Source organism: Apteryx mantelli, chromosome 3 (assembly GCF_036417845.1).
Source record: "Apteryx mantelli isolate bAptMan1 chromosome 3, bAptMan1.hap1, whole genome shotgun sequence".
NCBI classification, from domain to species: Eukaryota; Metazoa; Chordata; class Aves; order Apterygiformes; family Apterygidae; genus Apteryx; species Apteryx mantelli.
In genome coordinates this window covers 65,814,748-65,830,942 of record NC_089980.1, presented here as the reverse complement: position 1 = coordinate 65,830,942, position 16,195 = coordinate 65,814,748, and the positions used below count along the sequence as shown (strand labels likewise).

At 37.6% G+C, this 16,195-nt stretch overlaps 1 protein-coding gene across 1 annotated transcript in view; it reads right to left on the bottom strand.

The window, feature by feature from the left end:
* Window positions 1–16,195, bottom strand: part of UST (uronyl 2-sulfotransferase) — a 251,518-nt gene that overhangs the window by 127,005 nt on the left and 108,318 nt on the right. The window contains exon 5 of the mRNA XM_067293545.1: window positions 15,294–15,447. Coding sequence (XP_067149646.1) covers window positions 15,294–15,447 — 154 coding nt within the window. The remainder of the gene's footprint in view (window positions 1–15,293; window positions 15,448–16,195) is intronic.

The window sequence follows — 16,195 nt, the reverse complement described above, 5'->3', positions numbered from 1 at the left end:
CTGGGAAGATATTGGCGGGGAAGTAACACTATGTTTCCCCATGTCCTTTAGTTTTTCCCTAGCATACAAGGAGCCTGTACCCTTTTCCCTAGTCAGGCTAGCTGGTGCCTATGTCAGACCTGGTACAAGCGGTTCTTATGCTCGGTTCTCAAGAAGGGCTTACAGCAGAAAGTTCACATCTTTACAATGACACTAGATGTCATTTGCACAGATGTCATGGGATTTAAATTATTCAAAATGTTACATAGACGTTGCAATATAGGAAAGCCTATTTCTATAACAGACATTTCTGTAGTTTCACATTTTTCTCACGTCTTCTTTCCTAGGCCAAATGTCCTCTTTCCCTTAAAACTTGACAGCATGTACAGAAATTATGCTCAGCAGATTTTAGCAAAACCCTTAAACACTCATATACTAACAGAAACATATTTAAGTTCTATTAATACCATAACATCCTGAAACCAGCATTATAATGACTTTTTAGGGAAGCTTCTCAAAGAAATAGTTTTAATGACACGGAAGATAAAAAGGGCTGGCTAAAACAAATATCAGAGTTCTGAATGTTAAAGATGTTACCAGAGAGAAGCAATCCATCAGCCAAAAGGAAATTAATTGCATTTGCAATGAACATTAAATATTAATGCTACTGTCTTAGACATGCCATCAAGACAGAGACAGAACAAACAGGAGAGAGCACTCCATTTGCACATACTGTTACAGAAGTTCATGTGACACAAATTAGGGCAGAAAATTCTTAACTTCTTCATAATAAATCTTCAAAAGAAAAAAATATGTACATGGAAGAGAGAAGACATGCTACAATATATCTCAAAAAAACCGCACTGCAGGCTTCAGGAAATTAGTCTCTTTTTATTATTAAGCTTCTCTCATCAGCAGATACAGCACAACTCTCACCAAAGAAAATGAACGCTGACTAGCTGATGTATCTTAAAAATTTTATTTCCACATAATGCTCAGTCATAGCTTAGACTTACTACTCTTGTGAATTCCAGTGATACATTTTCCTGCCACTGATGCTAAAGGGAGAAGGATAGCACTCAACAACTTGTGACACATACCTGAAATAATCCAGTGACATCAATTACACTGTCCAGGAATAAAGAAAAAAATCACTTCTTGCCTCTCTCTAAAAAATGAGAAAGTGTACGATCATCACCATATAAAAGAGGTTATAAATTTCTTTGCTTTTGCCCATTTTTTAAGTTGGATGATAAATCTTAAAAGCACAGTATTGGCCAAACAGAGAAAAAATAACAGGCTTCCTCACACCAGCAAGGTCTAAATGTCTTTATGTCCCTTCTACCTACCACACTTACGGTGGCACTCTACTACAAGCCTCTCTTGAATGCTGAGAAAAGAGCTAAATGTGTGTATTGTGTATTAGATTCCATTTTTTTATTAGATTTCTGCCCAGTGTCTAAAGACTTTGAATCTTTTCCTTCATCTCTCAAGAATGAGACATAAAAAGATCCACAGAAGCCTCAGGGTAACTTGTGTAGAGAAGAAAAGCATGCTACTTTCACATGTGGCTTCCCTGCTGCTGCAACTAGGGATGGTTTTTACTATACTGACCCTATTCAATTTCCTTTTTTTAAATCTTCCCCCTGCTGAACAGCTCTAGTGCTTTTCTGGGAAATTATTAATATTTTGCATTATTTGTAGCAGAGCCATTCTGAACAACAGAAATAAAACAGAACAAACATACTGCTTTCACTCTTCAGTTTGTATTGACAGCTTCACATATCGACAACTTCAAGTGTTTAAGCACTGTGAAAGACAAACTCCTAAAATTACAGGATTCTGAGGTATGATAGATTTTGCCTCTTTTGTTTTTGAGCCCTAAAGAACAGAAACATGTCCCCCTTCCCACATTTAGATTCTTTCAATCACTTCATTCCAGGAGCCAGGCTTCAAAAAATACAGCAAATAACAAGATCAGCTACAATCTCATGGAAGTTAATAACGCTGCTAGAAGGTGGGGAAGGGGAAAGCAAAAAAATCTGCTTTTTTCTTTCCTTTTCTCAAAGACATCATCTCTTTAGATATCATTCTGAGGAGTTTTTTTTCTATTTTTTTCCTCCAACATTGATGTGTAGGGCTTTTTTTTTTTTTTAAAGAGAAAAGAAAGTTAATTTCTGAAAAAATCAGATTTAGCAAAACATATTCACCATGGAAAGTTTGCTACTTGCCACTGGTTAGTGGATTTTTCCCCAAGAAAAAGGAAATTACTCTTGACAAGCTTAGTTATGAATAGGGGCTGGCTTTGCTTGGATCAGAGTTCATAGGAAAAAGCTGTGTTCAAGGCAACCTGACGAGGCTGTGTTCAAAAACTCATGGGGCAGTATGCAGCTTTGTTGAAACAATGCCAGTCCATTTTGCAGAGCCGACAGCAATAAATAATTGGCTTTACACCCTTTGTTGTTTTTTTGTCTGTTTTTATATACAGCAATTATAATCACAAGGGATATAGGAGCTTTGAAAATCCTAGTCAACAGGGAAAAAGAAAAGAACACTTAGAATAAAAATAAGTGAAACACTGCTTTTACTTCAAAAATTTTCCCTACGTTAAAACAGCTTATGGACTCGATGCAGAAGCTTTACTGCTTATTCTGAGAGATGGAATTAAATTTTCATTTAAGAAAGGCCTTCACTGCCTCTTGTGATAGTTCATGATCATGCAACATCATCAGTCAACAGGTCTGTGAGTCTCACACTATTTTTGAATGAAGTTACTTGAACTTAAATAGTCATCTTAAGAAAAAAATTAAAGCATTTGAAACAGTTGGTGTCTGTCTCGTTCCCTCTCATTTCTTTCTTTAAAAAGGGGAGGTGTGAGGAAATTATTAGAAAGAAAGGAAAATGAGTTCCTGGCAGCAATACAATTTCTTACTTGACTGAATATAAGGAAGCAATGGCCAAATGGCCCAAAACCCCACTCAGTGTCAACACATACAAGTTTGTAGCTCATCACAATCTGTTCCCTCAGTTTTTTTCTCGCAATGCTGTTTCAGCAACTTATTTAAAACTGCCTTTTGCTTTTTTAATTCAGGTAAAATACACCAGAAAAAGGCTGAAGAAATCATGTCACACATAACTTTCTGAAGAACTCTCAGTGACCATCAGTATCCCTCAGATGCCTCGGGTTTTTTTTCCATTGCGTCTCCATTTCATTAAGGTGCCGAGATGCCTCAGAGCATGTGATTTGAATCAGTCCTTGTCTCAGGGCACTGAAGCCGTTATTCTTCTCAAAGCTACTGTGATAAACAACAAAACTTGCCAATTGCTCTTTTGATGGTAACTGCTTATCGGTCTGGCAGTGAAGCCAATCCACCACTTCATTGTCTGAAGTCCCTAATCCTTTCATATCCCATTGGGAAAAAAAGAGAAGGGAGGACACATTATACCACCCTGGAGCCTCCATACTACAAAGTTCATTTCATTGAAACTATCAGAATGCTGATAACCTCATTATACAAGTTTCACTCTTGCAAAAAAAAAAAAAAAAAAAAAAAAAAAAAAAAACCCAAAAAACCCCCACCACACTCTTAAAAAAGCCCCCAAAATTCTGCAGCAATATCCTTTATGCCAAATTGGAAAATCCAATTTCTGGAATATCTGACACCTGAAGAACACTCCTGTGGGAAAGCACACCCATCATTTGCCAGGCAGGGCCAGGCAACTGGACAGAACATCCAAATCCAGTTGCCAACAAAAACCTATGGCGTTTGGTATCTATTTAAAAGTTGTTTTGTAGAAACACAAATGCATATTTCTACCTCACAGGAGCATATTAAACCAAACAAAGCAAGACTAGATAGCCAACATCTGTTTGTTGGGAAAATTATTTCCCAGTTCAGAACTGCTCATTCTGTAATGAGACAGAAACAAAGAACTAAATTTGCATCTCTGTGCCTCTTTTTTACTATCATACAAAGGATTCTTTCCTTTATTTGCATTTGTTTAGTCAGTCAAGAATTATAGTCAATCTTATTTTTAAATGAAAAGAAAAAAAGTTATACTATTCTCTTAGCATATACTGCTTTGCATTCACAATATTGTGAACACAAGACCCTTAAAATTTAAATGCCTTTCATTAAATTTATTCACCACTAACACTACATAGTCTTAATCTAACAAAAGGAGGAGGAAGATACGTGACGTTACAGAAGCAGAGAAACCAATGCAGGTCCTTCTCTACTACTCGTGAGATAGGTGGAGAGTGCTGATAACCAGAGGTGCACATGGAGGGGTGTCCCATATACTGAAATACTTACTGTGCAGACAACTTACTTTTTTACACTGAGGGTAAAGAGCAAGTGCTCTAAAACAGGAAGAAGTGCTGCTCTGAGGGGACGAGTGAGTCGGATCAAAGGCCTTCAGTGCCCCCAAATCTCACATGACAATGATGTTTATTGTTGATCAGATGCTCCTAATGTGATTGTTGACCATAATCCTTTAAATAAAAGTAGTCTTTACTTTTTTGCCTCTTCCCCCATTTAATTAGAAAGACCTGAACAAATAATACCACCATCCTGGAAAACACTGTGATCCCTGCACTGAGGACTTGGATTTGAGACTTCTCCCTCCCCTCAACAAGACCCCTTCTTCTCTCCTCCTTCCAGTCCTCTAGAGCTCCATCTCACCCTTCTTGATCCAAAATTCAGTAATACCCTAACTTGAAAGGTGACATTATGAAACTAAGCAGAGCAGGCATCTTCTCTGAGGTGTGCCAATGTTTAGTAATAACCAAAATCTTAAAGACATGGTCAGACATTAGCCAAACAGATGGTACCAGCATAGCAGTTGCCACAATTGAAGACCTATTGGTCACAGGAAATAGTAGTTTTGTTTAGCCTGAGTAGAAAATAACATATTGCCTTTAGCATTTCAAAGAAACCTCTGCAGTGATCTTTCAGCACACATATCTGCTTGAAAGGGTGCGTGCTTATGCAGCTGAACAGCTATGCAGTAGCCATGAAGGCAGCCATGCAAGAAGCTTCAGAGGCTCCGCAGGCTTTGCCTGACCTGTGGGACTGGAAAGTGCTTTCCAGCTCTCAGGTGTGGACATGCATCTCAGCTGCATCTCAAAACACTTAGGCACTCACACACCTTCCCCAGAGTGTGCCCGGACACCAGGGAGCAGAGGTCTGGGTGCTGGCCACAAGCAGTACAGCATGCTCCAGAAGGCCCCTGGGTCCAAGTGATCCTGGCACCAGGACTCAGCAGAGTATTCCACTCCACAGCCTAGAAAAAGTCTTAAGAAGCTTCGGAAGGGAAGAAAATCTAGAAATAGGATAAACTACATCTTGAGTATGCCTGGGCACTGAATATCCCTTTTCTTCTGCAACAAGCTGTATCTCTGCTTGCATGTGGTTTGAACATAAACTACTTTATAGTCTTAAAACTACATAATTTACAAGCGTGATCCAGCATTCTGAAGTCCACAGAGGAGTCCACACCGTCGCCAAAAAATACATTTTAGGAAAGTATCTGGTTAATGACACACACAGTTTAAGCTAATGCTAATGAGACAAATAAATAGCTTAGAATAGAACAGGGCATCAGTATAACTACTTTTAACACTACATATTAGCTTGAACGTGTCAGCAGTGAATGTGTCAGATATCTAAAGCACAAGACAGACACAAATGCTTTTATGAAAACACTGCTATCTCTTACCATGTCACCCGCACCCCACGGGTTGGGTGATTCTGCTGACCGAGGATACTGGAATTTTCACTATGATTCCGCCTTCTGAAAGCTTTAGCTTTGCTTCACCAAACAAGTTTTAGAGATCAGGATTTCTGTTTATTTCACTTTGCTGGCAGTGCTGACAGCCAGAAAACTAATGTATATACCACAAAAAGGAAAGAGGAAGGAGAATGACAGACAAGAAATAAAATGGGCTAATAAATACAGTTTTATTCTTAGAAGTTGTCAGTTCCTACAGGCTTTGACACCTACAGCATGAAATGAATATCTGGTTGCTTGAAATTACATTATCACACCACAATCTGAACACATTCAATGTATTGGCAGTAAGGGAGGGGTGGCTCTCCCTGCCCTTCTTCTGTAAAGAAGACTAAAAGGTTCTGCAATTTCCTTCCCCATCACACTGTCAATATAATAGCTCTGATTTAATGTGGTTAGAGCACAAAATGACCAGAAAAAACAAATAGGTCTACTCCTAGCAAGGAGTGCATTTAGGAAGGCATTTAGTATGGTTTTCTAGGGAAAGGCTACTATGATTTCATTAGACAAAATTTCAAACCTTATTTAAATTAAATATGAATACAATACAAAACATTTCAGAGAAGTAAGACTTCTACTTCTAAGCATATATATATGATTACATCATATTTTTAAAACAGTTTGCTGGTCAGTGTCATATCTATGTTGTTTAGCTCAGAAATAATAAAATTCAAGAAGCAATTCTAATCATGTCAATTGGAACATATACAAAATGTGATATTAAAAAATGAATTTTAAAATGTATGCTAATAAAAAAGGAAATCAGAGGAGTTCTGTATGATGATAAATTTGCAATTCTAAAAATCACTTTATTCCAACTTTAGATACATAAAAAGAAAAATTAACAAATAATTAGTTTTACTTGATGACTACTGGAGCACAGAACACACTAGCTTCATAATACACAAAATGTTAGACTATGCATTTAACATCACACAAAGAGATTTGGTACGTTTTGTTTCCAATCACCTGCATTCTAGCTGACAATGGCTATTTGTGGGCTAATTATCATAAGCCATCATTTATTGGGTAACTCTCTCCTGGGGTAAGGAGTGAGAGCTTAAGTTGTTGGAGAGACTGACAAGCAAAATAATGCTCATTACTAACTGAGGGATAAAACAACACTTAGCTAACACATGAATTACAAATATATAACTCAAATAATAAAAAACCCTGTATATTCTATATACCTCTACCACTCCAGACAGCTTGTTGGTCTTAAGACAGGAGCTCTATATGAATCTCCCGTTTCCTAGTCCCCCAGCCACGGTGCCTCCATCGCTTTCCAGCATCCCTCTTGTGTCCCCCTGTCACAAGCCAGCCTCAGCAGACGACGGTCCCCTGCTGCGGTGCCAGGGCCTGTCCAGCCCCACACCAGGCCCTTGGCACTTGCCATGTGAGGACTGCAGGAACAAAACACTTTTCAGGGCACTGTCCTAGACGCCAGCCCATCAGAGATTTTCTGAGGTAGAGTTCTTGCCGCGGTATTTAGTAGTCCTTGATGGTTATATTTGTTCTTTCTGAACACACATAAACTTCTATTATCCACAACTTTCTCCAGCACAGGACTTCCACAGCTTAATTACACATTGTCCAAACCATCTTGTCTCTTTTCTCCATTATATCTGGCAACCACCCCTTCTAGTTGACATCTTCTAGTTCTTGTACAGAAACAGACTGTGAGGAATCGTTCCTTACACAGCTTTTCCATGCCTTCTGCAAAGTCGTCTTTTAACATACCATCTCCCCTACTTTTTTCTTCTCCATCTGAAGAGTCCTAATCTATTTAGCCATTCCTTGTATGGAAACTATTCCATATTGTCCTCACTGCTGTTACCTATTTCTGAATATTTTCCAGTTCTTCCATACCCTTTTTGAGAACGGGAGGTCACAAACGTTCAAAGAAGTCAAATGCAGCCACACTACAGATTTATACACAATGACATTCTCTGTTTTGTTCTCTATTGCTTTTGATCTGTTTTTTTGACTGCGACTGAGAATTGAGCTGATGCTATCACAGAACTATCCACTATACACACAAGATCTCATTCCTGACTGATAACAGTCAGCTATTCCAACGTTTTCCACGTGAAACGAGGATTACACTCCCCTCTGCCAATTACTTTCCTGCCTTTGCTGAAGGCAAGGCTGGCTTTTATTCTTTGGCTACACAAGAATGCTCCTCTATTCTTGTTTCAATCTCCAAAATACTCTCTGAAAATATAACATGGATGTACCCTCCTCCCATATCCAGTTTCTTTGGCCTTAAAAGGCCAGCATCAGTATATTAGTGTCTTTGTTCTGTATTTGGGATTTTCCACCCTACAAACACCAGCTTCCTACAAAGAAGCTGGAGAAAACTAGCTCCCCAGGTTATCACAATACTTATAAAAGCACCACCACCACCAAAAAACCCCCCAAAGATTTATCTTGTATTCTTTGCATTCATAAAGGCACCATTAACAAACTTGGCAAAATCACCATAAAAATGAAGAATCATGTTTCTCAACTTGGATTAGTACGGATAAGTCCTTAAATAAAAGAATATGAATTACTTCAATTGCTATGAATACAAATGTCTCAATTATCACGTCCTGCTTATTGGTGGTGTTAAGAACCTGTAATAATGTTAGTTTACATGAGATTGTGGGTACTTAATGCTTGGGACTCTACTGCTTCTTGGCCTCTAATTTCTCAAGTAGTTGCTTAACATTTACAACAGCCAGAAATCTTCAGGCACATAGAACACCAGAAAACTGCCTGAAAAAATACGTCAAGTTTTTACAGTCTGAAGCAAAATATTGTGGTTATCCTATAGCCTGCCTCCTTGAGAAGAAAAGCAAGACAGAATGATACAATTAAAATAAAAACATGGTATTAATAAAATCCAGATCTTTTTATCTTTGCTGTTAATATAAGAATTTATTATGAATTACATAATAGATTTTAATGCTGCAGTTTTCACCAATGGTATATTATTTACTATGTGTAACTGACGCAGATTAATAAATGAAAATAGATTAGTAAGATGCATTTCCTGGCCCTCATATAATTGCATAATGCTGCAACATTTGTAGTGCAAACTCTGCAGGGGAACAGTAAAAAGTATTGGTTTGGAAATTAAAGTCATTGAAATTTAAATGTCAGCTGTGAAAACATATCCTTTAATATTACATTTTATAAGTTGCTTAATCAGTCCCTCCTCCAACTAGGGTCTGAATTATCTTTAACTTTGTGGTCCTATAAATTGTTAATACAGAATGGGAAAATCTAAGTGAAAGATAGTTTGCCTGTTGCTTTAGAGCAAACACTTTAGATGAGCAGTTATAAAAATATGAGAGAAATTTTGCTGTGAAGAGTTAATGCAGGAAAAGGGAACAGCTGGAGACTATTAAAAGAACTCATCAGAGGGAAGAAAAAGAAAACTGTTCTAATTGGGTCAGCTGACAGGTGGCTACGCTTGAGAAGTGCCCTCCTGGCAGCCTGAATGGTAGTGCTGGATATTGATGCTACTGTGTGAGCCTTGAATGAGATTTACAGCTGCAAATCTGCACTTCAGCTCAGGGCATACTGCAGGACGTCAAAAGAACTTAACAAATCATCTCAGCACCAATGTATAATACAGGGAGCAAAATGACTACTCTGTGTATGGGGGGTAAGTTAGGGAAACTTGCAGTGAGGGCGCTTGAAATATTTAGTCTCTTAACTAAAGCTCAGAATCCAGTAACTGAAAGTGTATTTTTTTTTTACTTCCAAATAACTGATATGCACTGTATGTATGTAGGCAGATCATTTTAACCTATCCTCCCTCAGTTCTCCAATCTAAACAATTTTAACCATGCTTCCAGACCCTTCAAAAAGTTCCAAGGTTCAATCAACTGATGTGCGTAGCCTCTTCGGAGATCCTCAGTAGAAAAATAGCATATAGAAAAGCAATTAAAAAAAATAAATCTGAGGGCAGGCAACTCTCCCCCTCCCCTTGGTATGCAGAAACACACACATGAGAACAAAAGTAGAGAGCAGGAGCCTCTACTTTCAGGTTCAGTAGCCTGATCTCTCCTGAAGGCTATGTCCCTGGCAAATTGAAATCCTCGAGAAACATACCTAAAACATAGAAAATAATACAGCTAGAATTGACCTGGAATTTCTCAACTTTACAGATTGTGTTACCTAAATAATTTGACTATATCTTCTACTTTTCAATTAAAACCCACCAGAAGACCCCATTCTAAGAATGTAAAAAAAAATTCTAAGAAGATTCCTGTGCACTTAATTCAAAAAATGAACCAACTAGAGAGAGCCTGAAGGAGAAAGTTCAATGTGTTACTATAGCTGAAAATGCAAATCGTTAAGTATTTTTATTATCCAAATAAAGATAAGAACTAAGATGGTGAGCTGCCATCAGAACACCAAAGCAACTGGTAAAGTAATATTTTTCATTGTAGATAGAAATTTTAGGAAATAAATAATAGAATTGCTTACACATACTTAGTGAATGTCTTTATGTTAATGAAAACCAATGCAGTTATCAAAGTGAATTCTCAAAATTCAGGAATAAAAAAAAAAGATTGATGAGTTTAACTATTCAGTATATTCAATACTTTTGTTTAAATTCTATGAAAAAAACTCAATAACATGATGATTCAAATATTTAGTATGAAAAGCCAATCTTTGCCACAGGAGAGATCTACATTCTTGCAAAAAACTTGACTAAAAAGTTTCCTGACATCCTTTGAATTTTACTTTGCTCCTTTGTGGTGATCCTAGTGCACTTTTTACAATTATTTAAATATTTATATTTAATTTGAAAGATAAAAAGAGAGATGATCCCTTATGGGATTATGTGAATAAGTAACCTTTAGCATAACTGAGACTGAATATGGTTAGAATATTATCATTTTTTTGATAGGAAAATCATATTTATTTTCAGAGATGAACCTGAAAGACTGTGTTGAACCTGACAGAGATATGATGCAGACTTAACCACTAATTACAATGAAAGTCTGAAATGTTCTGTAGGTGGGTGACAAGTTTTTCATTTACTAAACTCTTTTTCACACAAAACCTCTCTCTTCTGGTAAATTAGGCTCACTGATGTTTAGATCTTGCACTCAAAGTCAGGAGCCATGCTACTATACCCAGTGAAGTGACTCTAGAGTTAATAGAGATCAGAATCATCCACAACTAGATTTCTTGAAATTCAGCCAACAATTCACAGCTCAGGCTGCTTCACATATTCATTCAACCTCAGCAGTCATAGATCAAAGTTTAAGCACACATTAAAGAAAGATGAAAAACGCTATACATATTTTTTATATGTGATGTCTCACACTGCAGTTGTAACAAATTATTAACTAATTGCTAACAGGCCATCTGGAAAGGACAGTTTTAATACAAAGCTTTCAAATATTTATGGTAGTCACACTCTATCAGGAGTGCTTCTTACCTTCTGAACTTTCAAGCCTTAAACTAAATCAACTGGTGCATATTTTTCTTTTGCTTAGTATGAACAGCTGTTAGAGCTGTACTAAAAATGTGGTATTTATTTGCTTTACTGAAGTGTATTTACCCTAAGAACTTTAGTTCAACCTGCAACATATTCACTAGGATGCATTTGAATTCACTATCATGAACTCTCATGTTATGTGAACAAAAGGTAGGGCAACCCTCGCATGAGAGTGCTTGAGACTCCATCTGAAGCGGCTGTCGTCGTTCCAGACCATTACCCTCTATACAATAAGCCACACTAGCACTGCCACTATTTAATTTGGAGAAGCTTGGAAGTAATCTGTTTAGGTGACTGACAGTAACTCACTTCAGCAGAGTGAGTGCCCTTTCCAGGTCAAGGCAAGGAACTGCCTGATCTGAGTAGAAAGTCTCACATTGCAGCAGCTGCCTCTACCATATCTGACTTGTAAATAAAGGACTTGTTTTCTGTCTTGGCTTTGAATACATTTTGGTAAACACAGACATTTACCGAAACATTTAAAACAACTTATCTGAGTCTCAAATGAATGGTGGTTTTCTCTGGAACAGAGTCAAAGCCTGAAGCTCTATTCAGAGAAATTTTCAAATGACCAGTGGACAGTGGAAATTTCCATCTCTGTTTCTGATATTTGCAATATCAGCAGTTCAGACTTTCAAAGTTAAAAAATAGCACCCAAAGACCTACAAGACTTCCAGGGTTTTTTTTCACCCCCTTTTTACTAATGACCAGAATTGAGGGGAGGGAATACCTCCATCTAAAGATATCACACCAGATGACCAAGCAGGAGTTTGTTGAGTCAGAACTTTAGAAAACCTTATTTTAAAATGCTTTTCTTCCCTTATTTAAAAGCCCACTTTATAGAGGTGCTGATCTCCCACAGATGCACACTGAAGTTACTAAAAGAAAATGCATGCCCCCAACTTTTTGAGGGAGGCTAGTATTAGGAGTTATTGACTAAGATGAAAGAATGGACTGAAAAGGCTCCAAGTTTCCAGCATGATCTTGCAAGAGATGAAGCTATGTGCATCAGTGGTTGAGAAAAGCACTATTAACTCCTGAATATCTCAGCTGCATAACAAATGCACCTTTCCTCCAAACAAACCTCGCTCTTCTGAAGCTAGAAACAGAGGAGTTACTGGACCTTGGTAGACATTTACAACTTTTCCATCTATTTTGGAAGTTTATATCTGCTGTCAACGCTAGACTTCTCAGGCTCTTAAGCAACAATCTCAATATTGTTGAGCAATTAGTAGTTCTGTATTTTCCTAGCTTTTGATTTGAGGCATAATGGAAGAAAAGTAAAAGCTTCTTGTATCCTGCCACTTTCATGCGTCTGCTCATGGTCAGGCACATCTCATCCCAAACACTTAGGTTTAATACTGTGATCAGTATAGAAACTATTAAATAAGACAAATAACTCATAAAGCATTTGAAATGCAGAGATCACCTCAGTCTAAGCTTATCCTTCAAGTTTTCCCCTGTAAAAAAGTAACACTATATGGTTAGTTTACAACAACAACAACAACAACAAAAAATCTCCGGGAAGAACTGGGAAAAGTAGAGGACTGCAGTCAGGCCAGCCATCCCTTGTGTGCTAAAGGGCTGCACTGGCTCATGGGCAAAGGTAAGACCAACTGCGTATTTTCTTCATAGCTAGATCAGGCAATTGATTCAGCAGACTTCTGAAGCTACCATGCCACAAAATCCATCACCTGAGTTTTAAAACATATGCCAATAGAATTCCTTGCACCAGCAAGGAAAAGATGAAAATGCAGTCATGTACTATATTATTTGGTTGGATAGCACAAGTCTTAAAAACACTTAACATTCCGAACGACTGGCTTTTGTTAAAATGAATTCCATTGGCAGTCGGCCTATGCTTTACCCTGACAAGAACAACAACCCACTTTGAGCAGCACAACTGACAATCAGACTTTGCCAAGGAGGGACAGAGGACAGATCCAAAAACATTTCCAGGCTTCTCATACAGAATTATAAACAGAGAAGATCAAAACAAAAAAGCAGAAATAATTTTCATAAAGGTTGCCAATGGTGTCTCAGAAAGGCAAACTGTCTTTTGAAGAGAACCACCAGACTAATGATACCAACAGAAAGGCAATTTTTATTTCCTTTTGCTTATAGCTTCCATACTGATGTGTGTATGTGTGTGATTTTACATATATATATATAAATATAATATACATATGTTTATATATATATAATATACACATATATATGTATGTGTGTGCATATATAGAATTAAATATATAATCTACTAAAGCATATCCCAACACACACATGAAAGTACTAGGCCATTTTCTCCTATTAGTCTTTAAAACAACACAAATATAACAGGAATTTAATCTATTTATTAAGTTCCAGTTCTGTCTGAAGTAAAATTTTACCCACTATATATATCATGACTTCTTAATGGAATAAACTGCACAGCTGCTAATGAATTAGTATCAACTTTTACAAAGTAAATCAATCTTGAGAGGTGCCAATCACCGTACATTCCACTTCAAATGAAAAGTAGGGACACTCAGGCTGAAGTACAGATTGTGCTGCTAATCTTTAATTTTTTTAAAAGGAAAGTATGACAGCTCTAGCAAAGTAATAATACAGTGACAGACCCACCCCATACAGACTTTTGCAAACTGTCTGTCCCATTCACACACCCGGGAACAAAAGCCCACGTAAACAGCATGCAGAATGCAAACTGTCAAGACTGCTTTCCAAAACCTACGCACCACAATGTCGAAACTTTCTCAGCTGACTCAGAGACCTCTTGGATAACTCTAGCTACACATCAAATAGAAACACTTTGCAACATTTTTGAAATGAGTTTATAATTACAGAGCAGATGTGATGAAAGTTTAAAGCTATATGTAGTTACACTCTGAAAAAAGAGTACCCCTCTTAATTATTTGTAATTTATAGACTTGTCATGCAAAGCCCTGTCAGCAGATAAGAGTATTAAAGTCCAAAAAAACCAGCACAGCCCTGTCATATGGAAAAAAAACAGCCTTCCTTGGATTCATCTGCCCTCAGCTAGGACTGAAACAACTGTCTGGATCTTTATTGCCCCTTCAATACATTTTTTCTCTCTCTTCTCTTCTCCAGAAGTCACAAGCCTCCCTGACTTTATTTTGGCATTAAGTTTGGGCCTGCAACACCTCATAACAGAGCATCAAACTGTCCTGTCACAGTTGTGCCACTGAACCCCTGTAGGGTCAACTGTGGTTGAAGGCTGAATTCAACCAAACTGGTTTTCTGTTACAGGAAGGATACGATTTAACCCCATCTTTTGGTCTTTTGGGTAGAGCATGTACACCAGGTGGTGGTGTGCATGCAAATGGCAGAGGTATCAGGCATTATACAAAGCAACAGCCACTCTAGTTTCCATGTTTCTCATTCAGCATTTGTACAGCACTTACCACCATGGGATCCTGGCCTGTGACAGAGGCTTACAGGCATTAGGACAGTTCAGCTGTTGCACAAAATTAGAACTGCTGTAAGAATAGCAGCTCAACCACTATTATTATTACCTTTTTAATCCAAAAAAGGCAACAAAATAAAACCAAGACCGAGATATGGGAGCACTGGTGTGAAGAACACTTTGTACAGATTACCAGCAAAAACATTAAAAGCTTGGGCTCACTTAATTGCTCAGTTTCCCAATTTCCTCTAGCAAGGCTGCATAGTTATTGACTCCATTTCAATCCAAAAATCTGTCCGAATATTCACAGTGATAAATACTGGCAGAATTATTACGCCAGCTAGTGTGCAATCCAGATCCAAAGCCCATTGAATGGCAGGATTCTAATTCAGTGGCATTTGGAACTTACTGCCAGCTTATATAAGATAAAACTGGATAACTAAATTCATATGCAACAGTCTCCATACTAAAACTGACCAAACTCAGGACCAGGCAATGTGACGCCTGCCAAGCAGCCAGTTTTGAACATCAGCATTACCTAACTACACCAAGAAATCAGAAATGTTCCACTAAAAGCTGTTTGTTTAAACATACCAGATATCTCTCCTCCTGCCTCATGCTTGGGGTACGGATCATATGATTCTGTTCTCCTCTCCAGTCTCCAAAACGTCGAAAAAAATAGTTGGATAAAAATCGATTGACAGGATCTCTAATAATATTGATATACACTGGCTGGTCTCCTCCAAACCTGGTGGAAAGAAAAATGAGTGAATCTCATCAGAAGGTTTCAGACAGGTATACATATCTTTCACCTGAATGTTTTCAAGCTACTCTCCACACAAGTTCAGAGCTTTTATAAGGCTAGAAGTAAAACTGAAAAGTTTATGACTAGTTACCAAAACCTTGTAAAAGCATGCAAGATCTCTTCAGAATTAAAGGAAAATATAATACCACATTAAGCTATACGTATACTATAAACATTTTAGTTTAATATCATTTTTTTCCACTTCATCAATGGTTATGGGTTGCAGGTTTTCTCCTTGCAGTTTTCAGAGGAAGAACTTTCTGCAGCTGAACTCAAGGATGAACATTTCTTTTTCTAAACACTCATTTCCTCTCTGGAAAATCATGTCAGAGCAGGAATTGCCTAAAACTGTCTGCCATAAGACAGCCTTGGAATCACCTTCACCTGTACAATAAGAGTAGTAACACATAATGTTTTTTGCAACATTCCAGCTTATTTCAAAAGGTTTCATTTGGATGAACTGACAGATATGCATGGAATTTCCATGTTTTTATTTGCTGTAACAAGTGCAGATCTTCCTCCCCTCATCCCCAAATCTACACCAACTGCTGGGTTTGAGGTTATTTAGTGGTTATGTAGCACCTTATCCTTATACAGCACTTTAAGATTAAAAAAAAAAGAAAAAAAAAAGGGAAAACTCCTGCTTCCAAAAAGAAATTAGGTATCAATTTCAAGTACACACATGTCCAAG